General features: G+C 46.1%; 1 protein-coding gene across 1 annotated transcript in view; it reads right to left on the reverse strand.

Annotated features, from left to right (window-relative positions):
* The window catches only part of LOC115461651 (zinc finger protein 184-like), a 92,874-nt gene that overhangs the window by 37,470 nt on the left and 33,779 nt on the right, over positions 1 to 21,625 (reverse strand). Inside the window, 2 exon segments of the mRNA XM_030191677.1 lie at positions 17,645 to 17,915; positions 17,917 to 19,537. Coding sequence (XP_030047537.1) covers positions 17,645 to 17,915; positions 17,917 to 19,537 — 1,892 coding nt within the window.

The raw sequence follows: 21,625 nt of genomic DNA on the forward strand, positions 1-21,625 counted from the left end.
AGTTTATAATTGCAGTTTCTACCAGCTACTATAATTTTTGAAGCTGTTTTAGTGATATTCAATTGTTCCTACATCTACATTTCTCCTCCAGCTTTTAAGGCACTGCCTATCCAACTAAAACAACTTTAGACTTGTTACAGACATGGACCAACAATAAAGAATGACAACATGGATACACAGCTGCTCATACCTTTGGCTTGCTTTGTTTCGTGAGAATGGCAATGAAGGCTGAGTGGGGGAGTGTAAACAAATCAACCAAACTGGCTTCCATGCTTACAGTGGACTAGATGGCTCACTTCCAATCCTATTTTTTTTAGTTACATTTGTACCCCACGCTTTCCCACTCATGGCAGGCTCAATGCGGCTTACATGGGGCAATGGAGGGTTAAGTGACTTGCCCAGAGTCACAAGGAGCTGCCTGTGCCGGGAATTGAACTCAGTTCCTCAAGACCAAAGTCCACCACCCTAACCACTAGGCCACTCCTCCTATTAAGCTTTTTCTCCCTTCTCCACCCCCTACCTCCCTCTCTTCAGCCCGATCTCTTCCGTCTGCGTAGTTATTATTACTTCCCTGAAGCCTTTTCCCTCCTGCTGTACCAGCGATTCACAGTCAGTTGTTTGCCAGCGTCGGGGCCTCTCCTCAGACGCGTCCCCGCCTACTCTAAGCAACTTCCTGTTTTCCGCAGAGGTGGGACGCGTCTGAGGAGAGGCCCCGACGCTGGCAAACAGCTGACTGTGAATCGCCGGTGCAGCAGGAGGGAAAAGGCTTCGGGAGTACGCGCTGCGGACGGGAGAGAGAGCGGGCAGGAGAAGAGACAAGAGAACAGATGACTTGCGCGGGATGGGGGAGAGAAAGATTTTGCATGTGGCGCATAGGCATCATTTTTTCAAAATATCTGTTTAGGGGAGCGACCGCTCCCCCTGCGCCCCACCTAGCTACGCCACTGTTGAAAGTGTCTCATATGTAGATATAAATATCATTATTATTATTATTTGTTACATTTGTATCCAAAATGGCCATACACAAAAGGAGTGAGCAATGTCTAACAAATGATAAACACCACTCAAATCAAAAAATCGGGGGAAAAGACCTCATATAACTACTACTACTACTATTAGCATTTATATAGCGCTACCAGCCGCACGCAGCGCTGAGCACTTGACATAGAGAGACAGTCCCTGCTCAAAGAGCTTACAATCTAGTAAACAGACAGACAAGACATTACGGGCAAGGGAATTACAGGGTAAAGAGGAACAGGGGAGGAGGAGGGCAAATGAGTAGCGGTTAAGGCCAAAGGCAGTAGTGAAAAGGTGAGCTTTCAGCATAGATTGAAAAACAGGAAGAGATGGAGCTAGACGTATGGGTGTAAGACCTGCACTGCAAGCCTAAGGCACTCCGGCAATCTTAGTCCGCTGCCTGTTTCTTGTAATTAGGGTTACCATATTTTGTCCTCTCAAAAAGAGGACACACGTCCCGGCCCTGTCCCGCCCCACCCTGCCCCTTTTGCATCCTCACCCTGCCCCGTCACATATTCCCCTCCCCCAAGGTCACATATTCCCCTCCCCTGCCCCCCCCCATCACCTCCCCTCCCCTTACTTACTATCTACTGCCCTGGTGCAAGGGTAGCGCTCCGGGCAGGAAAGAGGGGGCTCTTTCTAGGATACACTTAAAAATAATCCATCCATGATTATTTTTAAGTGCATAAGTAAAAATATATCTTAAAAATTAACAGAAAAGATGAACAATTTTGGACAAGCGGGCGGGCGGTGGGCCTATCCTAGAAAGAGCCCCCTCTTTCCATATGTAATGTACTGTCCCATATATAGAGTTCAAAAATGTGAATCAAAATTCAACTTAGCTTGATTGTCCGAGCTCAGCGCATGTATAGGGTTACCATTTTTTGTCCTAAAAAAAAAAGACACTTGCCCCGCCCATGCCATGCCCTGCCCCCTTTCACGTCCTCACCCCGCCCCTTGTCACACCTCACCCCACCCCCTGTCACATTTTCCCTTTCCCCTGGTCACCCCCTTACCTCCCCTCCCCCCACTTACTATCTTGCCTGGTGGTCTAGTGACCTCTTTGGGACAGGAAAGAGCCCCCTCTTTCCTGCCCGGAGCGCTGCTCTGCATTCTGTAATGCTGCCTGTGACGGTCTCAGCGAGAATCAAAATGGCCGCCCAGAATTGAAGCGGCCTTGCAAGACTTCAACTCACGGCGGCCATATTGAATCTCGCCGAGACCGTCACAGGCAGCATTACAGGATGCAGGGCAGCGCTCCGGACAGGAAAGAGGGGGCACTTTCCTGCCCCAAAGAGGTCACTAGACCACCAGGGAAGATAGTAAGTAAGGGGAGGGGAGGCCCGCCGCCAGCCAGCCCGCCCGTTTGTCCAGAAATCCGGACAAACGGGCAGACTGGCCAAAACTCGTCCGGACGCCCGGACATGTCCTCAAAAAGAGGACATGTCCGGGTAAATCCGGACGTATGGTAACCCTATGCATGTAGTACTCCCGAAAAGAAACTGAGTGAGTTTTCCCCCACTTTACTGGGTTACATTTGTATCCCACATTTTCCCACCTTTTTGCAGGCTCAATGTGGCTTACATATATCCGTTAATGGCGTTAGAAAGGAAGAGGAAGAGTCAGGTAATGTCCATTACGGTCTATCGTTACGTTGTGTCACAGGTATCCATGTATTTTTATGTTGGGTCGGTGGGGTAGGCTCTTCTGAACAGGTCTGTCTTTAGTGCTTTCCGGAAATTTATGTGGTCAAGCGTAGTTTTTACTGCTTTTGGCAGTGCGTTCCATAGTTGTGCGCTTAAGTAGGAAAAACTGGTTGCATAGGTGGATTTGTATTTGAGTCCTTTGCTGCTTGGGTAGTGGAGGATTAGGTATGATCGTGCAGATTTTGTGGTGTTTCTGGTTGGCAGGTCGATGAGGTCTGTCATGTATCCCAGTGCCTCGCCGTAAATAATTTTATGACCAGTCGTGCAGATTTTGAAAGTGATACGTTCTTTGATTGGTAGCCAGTGCAGTTTTTCTCAGAGTGGCTTGGCACTATCAAAACGCATTTTTCCAAATATTATTATTATTATTATTTGTTACATTTGTATCCCACATTTTCCCACCTTTTGCAGGCTCAATGTGGCTTACATATAACCGTTAACGGTGTTAGCCGATTACGGTTTGAACAAATACATAGTATGAATGAATACACAGTGATATTGTGGTATAATGAGGTATATGTATGGTAGGAAATAGTTGGGGGGAACTTAGAGAGGGCAAGGGGGAAGAAGAGTCAGGTAATGTCTGTTGCAGTCTTTGGTTATCTACTATAATAAAACTCACCCTCAACGTTCTGAAGACAACGTTCTGAAGTCACTCAGTCACTCCCTGAAGGGTTCATGGATTCATGGTGGTGAAGCCACAACACTGACCATGTCTCTTTGCCCTGCCCTCGCATGACGGACCAATCAGAAAAAACACCCTCAACATTCTGAAACACCCTCAACATTCTGAAACACCCTCAACATTCACAACACCGTTCCCAGGCAACACTAGGCAACATAAGACGGACCAATCAGAGGAAACTACGTGACAATAAGGGAGGAGCATTCCCTAGCAGAATGGCTCATTATCTGTGCAGCATGGAGAGCACAGAACCACCGCCGGAACGAGAGAAGAATATTCCTGCTGTGGGTATATGCAAAAATAGACCGGGGGGGGGGGGGGGGGGGAGAAACACTCACTCACTCTCACACACACACACACACACACACACACACACACAAAATAACTCTGTGACACATACACACACACAAAAAAAGCCACATGCTAGCGCCCGTTTCATTGGTTTCGGAAACAGGCCTTTTTTACTAGTGTAATATAAGCCTGGCTGCTATAAGCCTGGCTGCTGTGTTTTGGGGAGTCTGAAGTTTCTTTATGATTTGATCCTTGCATCCCGCAAAGATTCCATTATAGTAGTCTGCGTGGCTTAGTACCATTGACTGTATCAGGTTACGAAAGATTTCCCTCGGGAAGAATGGTTTCACGTGTTTGAGTTTCCACATTGAGAGAAACATTTTCTTTATGGTGGATTTCGCTTGGGTCTCTAGTGAGAGGTTTCGGTCGATTGTTACTCCGAGAATTTTCAGGCTGTCTTAGATAGGGAGGGTGTATCCTGGGGTATTAATGTTTGTGGGTTTGTATGTGTTCTATTGGGATGAGATGATGAGACAGTGTTTTTTCTGTGTTGAGTTTTAGTTGGAATGCATTTGCCCATGAGTTCATGATGTTCAAGCTGAGCGTGATTTCATTGGTGATTTCTGCCAGATCATGTTTTTAGGGGATGTATAATGTAACGTCATCAGCGTAGATAAAAGGGTTAAAGCCTTGGGTGGCTAAGGTCTTGGCTAGTGGAGTCATCATGAGGTTGAAAAGGATCAGTGATAGTGGTGATCCTTGTGGTACTCCGCAGTCTGGTTTCCATGGTGACGATGTGTTTGTTTTTTCTTTCACTTGAAATGTTCTTGTGGTTAGAAAACCCTTGATCCAATTGAGAGTACTACCACCGATTCCGAAGTAATCAAGGAGTCTTAGCAGTATGTTATGGTTAACCATGTCGAACGCACTTGACATGTCAAATTGGAGGAGGAGAATGCTCTTGCCTATTGCTATTTCCTGCTTGAATTTGGTTAGGAGAGTAAGTAGTACTGTTTCAGTGCTGTGTAGGGGTCGAAATCCTGATTGTGACTCATGTAGTATAGTGAATTTGTTTATATAGTCATTAAGTTGTTTGGTCACCAGTCCTTCCATTAGTTTGACTACTAATGGGATAGATGCTACTGGGCGGTAGTTGGTAATGTCGTTTGGGTTTTTTTTGGTGTCTTTTGGTATTGGGGTGAGCAGGATGTTGCCTTTTTCTTTAGGGAAGATACCTTGCTGAAGCATGAAGTGGGATGTAAGATCTGTTATGAAGCGGTAGGGGGCAGATTGTATTAGGTAGCTGGGGCAGGTGTCCAATTGACAGTGGCTTTTGGAGTATTTTTTAATCGCCTGGGTAACTGTGTCGGCGCTGAAGAGAGCGAAATTTGACCATATTCGGTCAGCAGGGTATTCACCCAGGGAAGGGTCTAGACCATTGATGAAGTTTTCTATGTCCGTGTTGTTCTGAGGTAGGGTTTTGCGTAGGTTTGCTATTTTTTCATTGAAATATTTAGCAAGGTTGTCTGCAGTGTTGGTTGTGATAACTGGCGTTGTGTCTAGTAATTTGTTCATGAGATGGTATAGTTTCTTCGTGTTTTTGTAGTACGACCTTTTGGTCTGTCTTATTGCGTATTTGTATTTCCTTTGTAGTTGTTCCCATGCGTTGAGTGTGTGTTCGTCTTTTATTTTCTTCCAAGCGCGTTCCAGTTTCCTAGATTGTGTTTTTAATATTTTCAATTCGTCGAGTGGTGTCTACGAGAAGTTCTTGTTTGTAAGGGTGCTATTTCGTCTAGTATGTGTCTGCATCTTTTGTCCCATTCTGAGAGGTAATTTATGGATTCCGTTTGTGCTGTGCAATCATTGTTGTATATCTGTTGCCAGAAAGTATCCGGGTCTATTTGGCCTCTCGTGGTTTGAGTTATGTGTTCTCGTGTGTGGAGAGTACCCCCTTTCCGCCATTTTAGGGATAGGTTTAGTTTGTAATGGTCGGTCCATGGTGTTTCTGTCCATCTAGTTTGCATTATAGTTATGTTTGATCAGTGGACAGTTTGTATGAGATGAGGTCGAGTGTGTGGCCCTTCGCGTGGGTTGTTTGCATGTGTGGCCATGTAAGATCACATAGATGAAGGAAGTCCTTGCATTCTCGTGCGTTGGTAGAGTTTGGGTCTTCTGGGTGAAGGTTAATGTCTCCTAATACTAGTGTATTGGAGTTGGATACACATATATTTGAAATGATGTTCGCCTGGCTTTCGTTCCAGTTGCATGGTGGTCTGTAGAATAAGACGCAATTTAGGTGGTCGAGCAGGGTTTTATGGTGGATTCATGAAATCAAAACTGAATATCACTAAATCAGCTTCAAAAATGATTGTAGCTGGTGGAAACAGCACTAATAAAGGCTGCATTCTGTGCTCATTTTTCTACGCTGTTCTATACGATACAGTAATACATGATCAAATTTCAGTGAGGATATCCTGTTTACTGATGGGTTCATCTTAACTGTTGTAATCTGCCTCGGGAAGCCTGGTGTTATAAAGATTAGAAGTAAAATGAAACTCTCCTTTCAATGGGGCACATTGAATCACATTTTCACCTCATCTCTTTTGTACAAATGGATTATTCTGTTTTGAGCATGTTTCAGGTTTTCATAAGTCAAAATAATAAAAAGAAATATTTTCTTTCATGCAGATTTCTCATTTGTTTAAACATAACTAAATGGGCTATAAGCCCCTAATGCAATCCATTGGTTTTCTTATATTTTGTCCTTGTGATGACTTATACTGTGCCAAAACTGGAAATAGTGAGACTGAATAATATAATTCAGTAACATCCAAAACTTATTAATTATAATTGTGTTTGCATGTGGGTAATAACTGAAAAATTGCTGGACGTCTGCATGAAGGTAGCTCTGCCCTCATTATTTAATATCTTTCATTTAAATAGTAGTAAATAATATTAAGTGCATTTTTATAATATACCACTGCATTCCACAAAACAAAAGGAGCAAGTTCCCACAAACCATTTTTCTATTTTGATCTAGGCACAGGGGGGAAAAAGATTTTAAATACTACCAGGTTTCAACCTAATTAATGTTTAATTTGGGATTTAAATGCCATAAATAAGTAAGTAAATAAATGAATTGATAGAAACTCTGAATATTGAGCACCTGATTCTCGTAACATGATGTCTCTTTTAGTGACCCTTTACCAGGAGAAAACAAAATCTCTACAGTGCAAGAATATAACATATGCTAAGGTGTCCCTATAAGCCCCTCCAAGTGACATACTGATTACGATTTATAAGAAATTACTACTCTACTTATGAAAAGTTATTCCATTCTTCTTCTTCTTCTGTGTACATCCGTATGCTGCACAATATGGTATGTTTGAAAATGTGAGATTAAATAAAAATGCTACCAACAGTAAAGAACGACAAGCCACATCGAACCAAACATGTTTGGAGAATGTGGGGTATGTATGTATAAATAAATAAATAAATAAGTAAAATAATGCAGCAGCTCAATGGTTTGTTTGCTTTGTTGTGTATGCACGGGGATGACTGGCTACACGGAGGAGGGGAAACAGCGTAAACTAATTGCCTTCAACGTTTTGACGTCACTTCATCTCCTGTTTTATCTCACCTCCTAGGACCAGTGCCTTCTGTGTGAAACTCCGCCCTCTTCCCTTTGGGATGATGATGATGTTATCATCAGTGTGTTCATTCCCACCCAGGTGTGGACGAAGTGGAGTATTTTCTTCTTTGTTCCTTTAATTTGCGGATTAAACAGAAACCTCCGAGTCCAGACCCGGATCTCATTTTCTGCCCTTCTCCCAGCACCTCAAGAGACAAACCCTCATTGGCAGTGTTGTAGGAGGTGGAAGGCCTCCAAATATTTAATATACAGAATTAATTTTCTCATATTGGACAGAGAGGAATGAAGGCTTCTCTCCTTCCAAATCATGAGAAACAGAGCTTGCTGGAATAGCAATTACACTTTACCTCCCCCCTCTTGCCAAGCCAGGTGAATTGTAAAGCTGAATTGCCCCCAATCTCACCCATTAAGTGTGACTGGTCTCAGGGAAATTCAGGTGACAGAATTCTTTTCCCATGCCCCTTGGAAGTAAGGCTTCTTCAATCCAGGAGAGAATTACCTTCTTTTCAACTATGTGGAGACATAGCAGCTAAACACCTTGCAGAAGACATCAAACACTGTCTCTCTCTGAGAAACAAACACTGTGGAACCAAGTGGTGGTGGTTTTATGACAGGCAGCAACATGACATAAACTGGCAAGAAAGAAATAACACCTACCTCTATAAGGAAGCAGTAGTTAGATCATAGGTTCTGAGAAATATATCTTTGTGTGAGAAAAGCTGTAAAGATGGACAAACAGACCACTTGTTTTCCTCAAAACAGATGCTATGTATTTCTTTATTCTAGATTGTTCACTTGTCCTTAGTTTGTTCTCTTGTCTTTTAGATTGTAAGCTCTTTGAGCAGGGACTGTCCTTCTATGTTCGAATTGTACAGCGCTGCGTAACCCTAGTAGCGCTTTAGAAATGATTGTTGTTGTTGTTGTTTATTGCCGGAAGATCCTGACTGACTGTGGGATACTAATTGAGGAGGTGAGGGAAGCCCTCCCCTCTCTCTTGCTCTTTTGTACTGTAAGGGAAAGAAAGTTCTATATATTATGTCTTTGCCAGATAAGAAGTTGGTCAGTGTCTAGTGCACTCTGCCCCATGCCAGGGGATGGAGAGCCTGACATCATTTCCATTGTCCTTTCAAGTTTTCTCTCCTCTTTTCTATACTAGACTATACTTGAATATTTTCTTATTTTTTTATCCTAATCTCTGGATAATTAAATAAACCTGTGTTAACCCCAGGAAGTGCTTCCTTGGTCTCTTTTTGTCTTTGTTGCAGTCTAAATAGTGCTACCAGTTGTCTGGTTCTTTTAAGGTGCCGTGGTCGAGGGGATTGCATTTGTGTGAGTAGTGCCCAGCCGTGATTAGACTCTGGAGGCGTGGCACAAAATGCACAAACAGCAGCCAGAGAAAAAGTGTAGCTAATAAACACAGTTATGCACCCTGGAGTAGAGTCAAAGGGCAAAGGCCATAAATCGTGAGGCCCAGGAACTTACGATCTGATATAATATCCTTACGGCCAAACAGGCCTGGGAAAGGAGGAAACATAAACAAACATGGGAATGTGGTTTACCAGGTGAGAAAGACCAGATGACTTTCAAAGAAGGCAGGATGATCCTGGGTAAGATAGCTTGTTGAGGCACTGTAAATCATTGTTAAACAGAAGTGTATAAAAATAGCTGTTTTAGTCCAGTATGTTGGAGCAATAGATACAGCCAGCATATTTATGCAGTAGTTTTATCCTCCCATGAGAAAATATTAATTGTATCAATATACCTGGTAAGTGAATAAAAATACTTTCTCATAGACGCGCAGCCTTGGTCTTTTATCTATGAAAACGGTAACGGAGTTCAAACATGCGTGGGATATGCATAGTGGAATCCTGTGCAGAAGGAATGGATCCTCAGAAGCTTAGCTGAAATTGGGTGGTCTAGTGGCCTCTGTGGAAGGAAAGAACCCCACTCTTTTCTGCCCGCTGCTGCTCTGCCTGATGCAGCAACTTCTTCAAAATGGCCTTTTGAGACTTGATGCGTGCTGCAGGAAGTCACAGTGGTCATTTTGAAGAAGCCTTTGCAGCTCCTCCTACAGAACAGGGTGGGGGATCTGGAACAATGTAGATCAACATAGAGTGTTTGTTTGGGGGACTGGAAAAAATGGGTGGAGTGTGGGGGCTCGAAAAGGTGGATGGACTATGGGTGCAGGGGGGGAACTGGAAAAAGATGGAGTGTGGGGGACTGGAAAAAAATATGGATATTATCTGCCTACAGGGAGAGGGGCTATAAGGTGGATGAAGTGTGGGTGTAGGGAAGGAGGCTGGAAAATATATGGATGGTATCTACAGGGAGGAGGGCTGTAAAAAAGGTGGATGAAGTGTGGGTGCAGGAAGGGGGTTGGCAGTGACATACATAGCTTGGTTGCCATCTGGGGCAGAGCACCCCCTTCCCTCCAAGTGTGCCATCCCCCTCCCTCTGCTCTGCCGGTCCCCTGCCCTGGAACAAGAAGTTGACACTAGGGGACTGGCAGAGCTGAGCTGCGGGACTACTCAGTGCACCCCCTTACTACCTGCACATGGGACGGACTGGCCCCACTGGGAGGCTGGAAAAATGTGGGTGGTATCTGTGTACAGCGGGAGGACTGTAAGAAAGGTGGATGAAGTGTGGGTGTAGGGAGGGAGGCTGGAAAATATATGGATGGTATCTACAGGGAGGAGGGCTGTAAAAAAGGTGGATGAAATGTGGGTGCAGGAAGGGGGTTGGCAGTGACATACATAGCCTGGTTGCCATCTGGGGCGGAGCACCCCCTTCCCTTCAAGTGCGTCACCCCCCACCCTCAACCTTCCTCCTCCTGCTCCTCCAAGCAAAGAGGTGCACTGAGCAGTCACGCAGCTGTTGGCTGTCGGTCCCCTGCCCTGGAACAAGAAGTTGACACTAGAGTGGCTAGGGGACCAGCAAAGCTGAGCTGCAGGACTACTCAGTGCACCCCCTTACTACCTGCACATGGGACGGACTGGCCCCACTGGGAGGCTGGAAAAATGTGGATGGTATCTGTGTACCGGGGGAGGGGTGGTAAGGTGGATGAAGTGTGGGTGTAGGGAGGGAGGCTGGAAAATATATGGATGGTATCTACAGAGAGGAGGGCTGTAAAAAAGGTGGATGAAGTGTGGGTGTAGGGAGGGGATTGGGAATAAAGGTGGATGGCTGTGGGTGCAAAAATATTGTTTAAACTATGACAAACTTGCAGAATTTTGAATATTTTTGTGTGGAATTTCGCCAGGAGTGTTATAAATATATATATATATATATTCCTTTGCCCTGCTGAGCCCCAGCATTGGGTGGTCTGAAATATTACTCCTGAAAGAGTTCTGCACAATGCAGAATCCCCACAGACACAAAGACTGTGCAGAATTATGTGTAGTCTCCCTTTGCAGACACAGTGGCACAGATACTGCAAGAAAGTAACTCTGTGTCTCCCTCCCTCCACACTCATAGGTCTGGAAGAGGAGCTACACGCTGCTTCCTCATCTGCTGCCTTAGTTCCCAGTGGTTCTTTAAACTACATGGCTGTACAAAGGCCTGCGTGGCTCAATTGAACAGTCAGGACTGGGATGGCAGAGGAGCAGAAAGCAGCCTGACCTACGGCGGCCGTACAGCTCCTCTTTCTGCTCCTACAGCACTGGGCTGATGAATGTATAGGAGGGGGTCTTTGGAAAAATGTGGACAGTGGGTACAGGGAGGGGGGCTGGAAAAACATGGTGTGTGGGTGCAGGGAGGGAGCATGGAAAAATATGTGTGGCGGAGGCCTGGAAAAGGGTAGATGGAGTGTGAGTGCAGGGAGGGAGGCTGGAAAAAGAGGTGTCTGCAGTGTGTGTGCGGGGAGTGGGGCTGAGAAAAAAAAGCTGGCTGGAGTCTCGGAGCGGGTGGGGAGCTGATAAAAAATATGGTATGTGTATATGCAGGAGAGGGGGAACCGGAAGAAAAGTGGATGGAGTATGTATGCAAGGTGGAACAGGGAAAAAGAAGTATGGGGGGGCTGGAAAAGGGTGGATGGGGTGTGTGTGCGCCATGGGAATAGGCTGGAAGTTTGCATGAAAGTGCATGGAAAAAAAGGGTGGGGGACGGGTATTTTATGCCTGAGGGAGATGGCAGCCCTTATAATAGGGGAATTCTGCACAAACAAAAAAAATAAAGTGTGCATAATTATACATAGTTTTCTATTTTTTTTTAATGCAAAACTCCCCCTGGAGTGAAGGGAAATCTTGCTTCACCAATCTACTACATTTCTTTGAAGGGGTGAACAAACATGTGGATAAAGGGGAGCCGGTTGATATTGTGTGTCTGGATTTTCAGAAGGCATTTGACAAAGTACCTCATGAAAGACTCCAGAGGAAATTGGAGAATCATGGGATAGGAGGTAGTGTCCTATTGTGGATTAAGAACTGGTTAAAAGATAGAAAACAGAGAGTAGGGTTAAATGGTCAGTATTCTCAATGGAGATGGGTAGTTAGTGGGGTTCCCCAGGGGTCTGTGCTCGGACTGCTGCTTTTTAACATATTTATAAATGACCTAGAGATGGGAGTAACTAGTGAGGTAATTAAATTTGCTGATGTATGTACTTATGAGTAGAAACAGTGGCGTAGGAAGGGGGGAGCGGTGGGGCGGTCCGCCCCGGGTGCACGCCGCTGGGGGGGTGTCGGCTCCGCTGGTTCCCTGCTCTCTCTGCCCTGGAAAAGGTTACTTCCTGTTTCGGGGCAGAGAGAGCAGAGAACCAGCGGAGCCAGTGCAGCTCCCAGCAATGTGCAGTCGGGGCGGATCGGCCCTCCCACCCGTCCCTCGCCTCCTTCCGAGAAGATAAGTACGCGCTCCGGGGAGGGGGGTGCGCCGCACTGCACCCGGGGGAGGGGGTGCTATGGTAATGTTGTAGAGTTGTCGGCAGTGGGTTTTGGGGGGGATTTTGGGGGGCTCAGCACCCAAGGGAAGGGAGCTATGCACCTGGGAGGTATTTTAATTAGTGCGCCTTGTGGGACAGGAAACAGATGGTGCAAGGGTGTCTAGGGCGGAGGAGAGAGAGGCATTGTAATTGGAAACAGCCTTGTCAACAGACTTGGAGGACGTGATGGACGGGAGGAGATCAGACATAGTAGCGGATAAGGTGGGGGGGTCAACAGCCTGGAGATTCCTGGAGGTAGTGGTTAGTGTTGGGCGGGACTGAGGGGGAGGGTGATGAAGTGTGAATGTGATCAGGTGATGGTCAGAAATGGGGAGAGCAGAGACGCAGAGATTGGAGGGCGAGCAGGTAGAAGAGAGGACGAGATCAAGACAGTGACCAGATTTGTGAGTAGGGGTGGTGGAGCTCAGTTGGAAGTTGAAGGAGGAGGTTAGGGTGAGGAATTGAGAAGCGTATGAGTCGGATGGGTTATCAGTGTGTATGCTGAAGTCACCAAGAATGAGGGATGGGGATGAGGGCTCAAGAAAAACAGAGCGCCAGGCATCGAAGTCAGTAAGGAAGGAAGGAAGGGGGGGACTTATCAGGGGGGTGGTAGATGACTGCAACTCTGAGTGGCAGCGGGTAGAATAGACGGATGGAATAGACTTCAAAGGATGAGAAGCAGTGAGACTGTGGTAGGAGGAGGGGTTGAAAACTGCAGGAGGGCAAAAGTAGTAGGCCACCACCGCCGCCACCACAGCTAGCTGTGCGGGGCGAATAGGAGAAAAGGTATTCTCCGTGGCACAGGGCTGCGACTGAGGCAGAGTCGTCGGGGGTGAGCCAGGTTTCGGTTAGGGCGAGCAGATGGAGGGAATGAGAGATGAAGAGATCATGGGTGAAGGTAAGTTTGTTGCAGATTGAGTGGGCATTCCACAGGGCACACGAGAAGGGGAGGGAGGAAGGGGGGAGGAGGGGAATGGAGATGAGATTGGAGATATCGCGGGAACGTTTGCATAGATGAGACGAGGACGAAGACATGTGTGGTGGACCTGGGTTGGGATTGATGTCTCCCGCGGATAGCAGGAGAAGGAGCAAGAGAGAGCGGAGAAGGGTGGGGGAGGTAGGGCGCCGAAGGCGGGGATGCGCTGAGGAGGAATGGGGAAGGGTTCATGGCAGGAAGGAGGTGTTGGAGGTTGAGAGCTAGGAAGGAGGAGGAGGACAGTAGGGATGGTGAGGTAGTGGGGGATAGGGGTAGGTAGGGTATTGCAGTAGTGAGCAGGACGGGGGGGATGGGTAGTGAGTTCGTGTGGTATACCGCGGAGGGAGGGGGAAGAGATTGGGGAGGGATAGGGCGAGGAATAGAATGTGAATGGGGGCCATAGGTAGTGAGAGAGGTAGAGAGTGAGTGAGCAGGCAAGTTGGACAAGCTGGAACAGGCTGGATCAGGCGGGCTGGGATAAGTTCGATCAAACGGGCTGGAACAGCTGGGGCAGGCAGCAGGCAGGGAGAAGCTGATCAGGCGGGCTGGAACAAGCTGGTGTAGATGGACTGGAATGAGCAGGAGAAGCTGGATCAGGTGGGGTGGAGCAAGCTGGTGCGGATGGACTGGAAGCTGGATCAGGCGGGCTGGAGCAAGCTGGTGCAGATGGACTGGATCGAGCAAGGGGAAGCTGGAGAAGCTGGATCAGGCTGGCTGGAGCAAGCAGGATTAGGCAGGCTAGAACAGCAGGAGCAGATGGCTGGAGAGCTGGATCAGGCTGACTGGAGCAAGCTGGATTAGGTGGGCTGGAACAGCTGGAGCAGGTGGCTGGAACAAGCAGGAAGAAGCTAGATCTGACGGAGCGAGCTGGAGCAGGCAGATGGAGCAGGTGGATCAGAGCAGGTAGGCAGATGGAGCAAGCAGGAAGAGCTGGATCCGACGGAGGCTGGAGCAGGTGGACTGGGACGAGCAGGAAGAGCTGGATCCGACGGAGGCTGGAGCAGATGGACTGGGACGAGCAGGAGGAGCTGGATCAGGCGGGCTGGAACAGCTGGATCAGGCGGACTGGAACAGCTGGAGCAGGTGGCTGGAACAAGCAGGAAGAAGCTGGATCCGACGGAGCGAGCCGGAGCAGGCAGATGGAGCAGATGGATCAGAGCAGGCAGGCAGATGGAGCAGGCAGGCAGATGTGGACTGGAGCAAGCTGGAACAAACTGGAACAAGTTGGTGCAGAAGACAGCGGAGCAGTAGGGCTGGGACACGCTGGAACAGACGGACTGGAACAAGCTAGAACGGACGGACTGGAGCAAGCTGGAACAGATGGACTGGAACAAGCTGGAACAGACTGGGACTGGCTGGACAGAAGGTCAGGAACAAGCTGGAACAGATAAGCTGGGACGCAGAAGAAAGCAGAGCAGCTGGACCAAAGCAAGCCGGAATAACGGATTGAGAGAAGCAGGAGCAGAAGCAGAGGAGAGCAGAGCAACGGACTGGAACAGGCCAGAGCCGAAGGACCAGAGCAGGCTGGCGGCAGGGCAAGGCAAGGATCAGAGCCGGCAGGGATCACCAAGGCAAGAGAATGGGTCTGAGGGAGAGGATCAACACCAGGGCCTAGGGATTAGCTGCCTTGGTCACCTGGCTCCCCAAGCTCCTCTCAGAAGGATCACCATCAGGGCCTGTGGGTCAGTTGCCCCAGGTCACCTGGCTCCCCACGCCAAAGGGACAGAGCTGCAATCGAGTACCAGCACTCCCAGGTGCCGATCACTCGCTGCCTCGCCCCCACCTCGCCGATCACCCGCCGCCTCGCTCCACCTCGGTCTCCTGGCCCACGCTGCTCCAGTTAGCAGGCAGCGGAAGCGAGGGACAAACGTCTGCCACGTGGACTCGCGGCGCACAGCCTCTCGTCAATCGCCTCCGCCACTCACGACCTCCCGCCCTGCACCGCTTGCCTCTTACCTCTCCGCCCCCAGCCCGAACAGGTCCTACCGCTCGGCAATTTCGGGATCGCTCAGTCGGCCGGCCTTAGTATGGCTGGATTTCCATCCGGTTGCGGACGGGTCGAGGCCTCGAGATGGGCAGACTGCTGCGTTCGGTCTCGGGTTCTTTCACCCGTGTGCGGGATCTATGAGGCTGTTGCGATCCAGTATTCCACTGGTCTGTTTTGAATTTTTTCCGGTCCGTTCCAGTCCGGATAGAGGGTCGCCCAGATGGTTTAGGTGGGTCTGTTCCCTCGGGGTCTCAGGAGCTCGTTGCTGGGCTCTTTACCTGTCGGCCTGTTGGCCATCTTTTTATTGAATAGCAACAGCTGCATCTCAAAAAAGATATAGTGGAATTAGAAAAGGTACAGAGAAGGGCAACGCAAATGGTAAAGGGAATGGGACGACCTCCCTATGAGGAAAGGCTGAAACAGCTTGGAGAAAAGACAGCTGAGGGGAGAAATGAGTCTATAAAATAATGAGTGGAGTGGAATAGGTAGAGCTTGTTTACGCTTTCCAAAAATACTAGGACTAGGGGGCATGTGATGAAGCTGCAAAGTAGTAAATTTAAAACGAACTGGAGAAAACATTCCTTCACTCATTGTATAATTAAACTTTGTAATTCATTTCCAGAGAATGAAATAAAAGCAGTTAGCTTAGTGGGGTTTAAAAAAGGTTTGGATGGCTTCCTAAAGGAAAAGTCCATAGACCATTATTAAAAATGGACTTGGGGAAAATCCACTGCTTATAAAATGTATTGTACTTTTTTGGGATCTCGCCAGGTACTTGTACCCTGGATTGGCCACTGTTGGATGCTGGGCAATACTTATGTACTTATGTAACAAATCCCCCATCTCCCCTCCCTCCTCCCCTCTACTCCCTCTCTGCTGGGTTTACAGAGGTGCCTGAAAGGGCCTGAACTGTTATAGCTAGAGAGCTAGACTAGAGAATGACACCCAGGGTCAGGAGGAGCTGCAGTGGGAATCAAAGCCCCAAATAAACCACAATAGGATGAAGATCACAGTTGGGAGCAGGTACTAAAGATAACGAAGAAGAAACAAGAACATGCTACACTTATAGAAGAAGAAGAACTTAAATTCATAGGATCCAATAATTAATTCTAAGTGACAGCTGAAGCACCAAAACTGTTCAGATATGAAGGAAACAGAAATATCAAAATAAACTGTTTAGAGAGAAACCAAAACAGTCTTGACGGACATTAGTATTACGGAAACACCACCAACTACATGAAATAGAAACATTCTGGAGAAATTGATTTCAAGATCCTGTATAGCACAATTAAGAAATATGGAGAATCTGGATAAAGCAAATATCAGATCAGTAGGATGAACTGAAGTAACAACAATAAAGATGGGAAGCAGGTTAAAAAGAGTCCCAAACTGAAAGAGCATTAACTCAGGCCTCGAAGTGATCCATTTTTTGTATTAGTTACCATCACTCAACCAATCCGAACTGCAAAAATCAATTGGTCAAGCAGACAATATGCAAATTGCACACTTTAAACTGCCTCTCTGATTGGAGGAGTCAGAGCACAATGACATTGGTACAGCCAATCAGACTTGCTATCACATGGCAGTTAGACAGAAGGCAGATGAGGAATGCAGTGGTACCATGATTGACTGTACATAATAGCAACACTTCAAGGTCTTGATGCTGAGAAAGTCCCTGGTACCAAGATTTCAGTACAATTTCAGCGCAGATTTCAGTAGAAAACAAAGAACAATGTCCACTCTGGCAGCATGACCTTGGCAGTAGTTAGTGAGAGGTCTGGGGTGCTTTGCAGCAGAATCCATGATGGTTTGGTTCTGGCCTCATATGCACACAAAATAGAAACTGACCAAATTTTGGTTTTGGCTTCGGTACCAAAACCAAGCCAAAACCTTTTGGTTTCAGCTAAAAATGACAATACATTTTCTGTTGAAACCAAAACTTTTTTTCTGGCCCATAGATCTCCACCTCACTTCACCCTTCCTCAAATATAAGAAGCCCATCTTTAGGCTGCTAGTGCTGCTCCCCTCCACAAGCCCACCCCTAGGCTGCAGCTGCTGCTGCTCTTAGGTTTATCTTACTGCTCTGCTGATCTAGTGGCACATTAGGGCAGGATCAATTCCCAGCCGTTCCTGCCCAGCTGGTTCTTATTACTCTCAGCAGCAGCACGAGATTGCCACTGGAGGGTCATGGCAGTCATTGTGTGATTTGAGCCCGCACAGATAGTCTACAACTCCAAAGCCATATGAGTGTAGGAAGTGCCAGATGATTAATAACCAACATCTTATTCTGTGATGTGAATCTTTTCGTGAATTGTTAGATGTGAAAGCAGAATGAAGCTTTTATTACACTCAGTACATATAAATGTTAAATGTTAAGTAGTAATATATGATTTTTCTCCTGTGTGGATCCTTTTATGTATTTGTAGATGTAAAATTTTCTCCTGTGTAGCTCCTCTGATGCCTTTTTAGATGTGAAAGATCGATGAAGCTTTTATTACACTCAGTACATATGTATGGTTTTTCTCCCATGTGGATCCTCTGGTGCACTTTTAGCTTTGAAAGAGTTATGAATCTTTTATTACACTCAGTACATATGTATGGTTTTTCTCCTGTGTGGCTCTTCTGGTGAATTTTTAGATATGAAACCTGAGTGAAGCTTTTATTACACTCCGTACATATATATGATTTCTCCTGTGTGGTTCCTCTGGTGCATTTTTAGACATGCAAGTTGAGTGAAGCTTTTATTACAGTCAGTACATAAGTATGGTTTTTCTCCTGTGTGGCTCTTCTGGTGCATTTTTAGATATGAAACCCGAGTGAAGCTTTTATTACACTCAGTACATATATATGGTTTTTCTCCTGTGTGGCTCCTCTGGTGCATTTTTAGATTTGAAAGTTGAGTGAAGCTTTTATTACACTCAATACATATGTATGGTTTTTCTCCTGTGTGGCTCCTCTGGTGCATTTTTAGATGTGAAACCCGAGTGAAGCTTTTATTACAGTCAGTACATAAGTATGGTTTTTCTCCTGTGTGGCTCCTCTGGTGCATTTTTAGATGTGAAAGTTGAGTGAAGTTTTTTTTACACTCAGTACATATATATGGTTTTTCTCCTGTGTGGATCCTCTGATGAATTTTTAGCTGTGAAAGACGTATGAAGCTTTTATTACACTCAGTACATATATATGGTTTTTCTCCTGTGTAGCTCCTCTGATGAACTTTTAGCTGTGAAAGATTTATGAAGCTTTTATTACACTCAGTACATATAAATAGTTTGCTTCCTGTGTGGATCCTTTTATGTAATTGTAGATGTAAATGCACAGTGAAGCTTTTATTACACTCAGTACATATGTATGTTTTTTCTCCTGTGTGGATCCTCTGGTGCATTTTTAGATTTGAAAGTTGAGTGAAGCTTTTATTACACTCAGTACATATATAGGGTTTTTCTCCTGTGTGGATCCTCTGATGAATTTTTAGCTGTGAAAGATTTATGAAGCTTTTATTACACTCAGTACATATGTATGGTTTTTCTCCTGTGTGGCTCCTCTGGTGCATTTTTAGATTTGAAACCCGAGTGAAGCTTTTATTACAGTCAGTACATAAGTATGGTTTTTCTCCTGTGTGGCTCCTCTGGTGCATTTTTAGATGTGAAAGTTGAGTGAAGTTTTTTTTACACTCAGTACATATATATGGTTTTTCTCCTGTGTGGATCCTCTGATGAATTTTTAGCTGCGAAAGATTTATGAAGCTTTTATTACACTCAGTACATGTAAATGAATTGACTGATGTGTGGGTCTGTTGATTTTTTACAGCTGAAAGCTGGGTGACACTTTTATTACACTCAGTAGCTATAAATGATTTCTCATTTTTGTGATTCCTTTTGTGCATTTGGAATTCTGAAAACGGGCAGCTTTTACTACTCTTAGAATAAATAAAGTCGATGCTCCTATTATATGCAATAGATGTGAATTCTTTCTGGTGTTTATTTCCTTTCCTCTTGCCATGGTGGAATTTAGAGGTCACCTTATCACTATTATTAATTTGGAAGGGTCTCTCTGATAGGTGTCTCTGGTCCTCAGGGATGTTACTGAGCTCCCTGTCATTTCTCTCAAATTTACTGACTCCATCCATTGAGTCTCCAGCAGGGTCTCTCCGTTCCTTTGATTTCCGCTTACAATTCTTTGTGTTCATCCTCTCAGTTATCTGGGAAATATTCTCCCAGATTTTTTCTGTTTTTCTTTGGATCTCTTCTATTTCTACAAGGGGTTCTTCTTGCTTCTTTTGCCACTTCCCTCCTTGTGTGATCTGATGATCTGTTGGATATAAACAGAGGATATTAATCATAAGTTAGAAGACAGTGGAGGTTTTTAAGATATTACCTACCTATAAGACTGGTTATTTTACACTGGGATTTTCTCTGTGTGGCTTCAGGGCCAGCCTGAAGTGTAATGGTATTTTTGAAATGTGGAGTCAGGAAAGATACAAAGCACATCTCCTGACTACGCAAATCTGAGTTCTAAGCTCCTCAACAATACTGACAAGCAATGAAACAGGGCAGTAATTATAAAAATAGAAATAGGTTTATTTTAGCAGCTCATTAATTGTTAGAATAAAGGAAGCAACAACAATAGGAGACTTATGCACAAAGGCTAGGCCCTTCATGGAAAAAAATGACCTGCCCTTATTAAGAAGAGTTGCAAGGAAACACAAGCACAGACCCCAGGCCCAGAATCTAGGGCCACCTGCTTCTTACCCAATAGCAGGACAGAACTGGTTTATACAACCTGATGATGGTGATGAAGTCTTGTCCTTGAAGAGATGCAGCAGGAGGCAGGCAAGAGCACTGAAGGGTTCAGAAAAGTCCCAGCAGTGGGTGGAGTCTTACGAGCTAGAAAACATGAGAGAACACTAGCTCGGAGCTGGTGAGGTCACCGGACTTTTCAGGACTGCAGAAGTGCTTCTTATACACAATTTCTGGCTGTAGCACATGGTCCTGGGGTTAACATAAACATCACCCCTTCTTCCGGAATCTCTGACCTGGGAAAGTACTGGAGTGTTGGGTGTTGTTGGGAAAGGAATGGAAACCAAACATTAATATGTTTTAATGCCTTTGTGTTGCTCTGTGGTGCGGCCGCACCTCGAGTGTTGTGTTCAATGAAGGTCGCTGCATCTCGGAATTCATTTTCAGAGAATATACTAAAAGCAGTTAGCTTAGCAGGGTTTAAAAAGGTTTGGCTGGCTTCCTAAAGGAAAAGTCCATAGACCACTATTAAACTGACTTGGGGAATATCCACTGCTTATTTCTAGGATAAGCAGCATGAAATGTATTGTACTGTTATGGGATCTTGCCAGGTACTTGTGACCTGGATTGGCCACTGTTGGAAACAGGATACTGGGTTTGAAGGACCTTCAGTCTGTCCCAGTGTGGCAATACTTACATACTTATGTGTCAGCAAAAAGTGTAGATACATACCTGTAGCAGGTATTCTCCGAGGACAGCAGGCTGATTGTTCTCACGATTGGGTCGTCGTCTGTGACGGCCCAGGAGACCGGCAAATCCTAAGAAAACAAAAAAACTTCTAGAACGCACCAGCACGTGGGCAGAGCGAACCACACATGCGTGAACGGCTTCCCACCCGTGGCACGAGCGTGCCCTCCTCAGTTTAATAAAAAGCAAAACAGAGAATTAGAGCAACTCCAAAGGGGAGGAGGGTGCGTTTGTGAGAACAATCAGCCTGCTGTCCTCGGAGAATACCTGCTACAGGTTTGTATCTACACTTTCTCCAAAGAAAGCAGGCTGCTTGTTCTCACGAGTGGGGTATCCCTAGCCCCCAGGCTCACTCAAAACAAGAAACATTGGTAAACTGGGCCTCGCAACGGCAAGGACATAATAAAGATTGACCTGAAAGAAACACAACTAAATGAGAGTGCAGCCTGGAACAGAACAGAAATGGGCCTAGGAGGGTGGTGTTGGATTCTAAACCCTGAACAGATTCTGCAGCACCAACTGCCCAAACCAACTGTCGCGTTGGGTATCCTGCTGAGGGCAGTAGTGAGATGTGAATGTGTGGATTGATGACCACGTTGCAGCCTTGCAAATCTCTTCAACAGAAGCTGACTTTAAGTGAACCACTGATGCAGCCATGGCTCTGACATGGCCCTCCAGAGTCAGCCCAGCTTGGGCATAAGTAAAAAATATGCAATCCGCTAGCCAATTAGAGATTGTGCGTTTTCCGATGGCGACTCCCCTCCTGTTGGGATCAAAAGAAACAAACTGGGCAGAGTGTCTATAGGGCTTTGTCCGCTGCACGTAAAAGGCCAATGCTCTCTTACAGTCCAAGGTGTGCAACTTGTCTTCACCAGGGCGGGTATGTGGACGGGGAAAAAAATGTTGGCAAGAC

The sequence above is a fragment of the Microcaecilia unicolor genome, chromosome 1 (genome assembly GCF_901765095.1).
Source record: "Microcaecilia unicolor chromosome 1, aMicUni1.1, whole genome shotgun sequence".
NCBI lineage: Eukaryota > Metazoa > Chordata > Amphibia > Gymnophiona > Siphonopidae > Microcaecilia > Microcaecilia unicolor.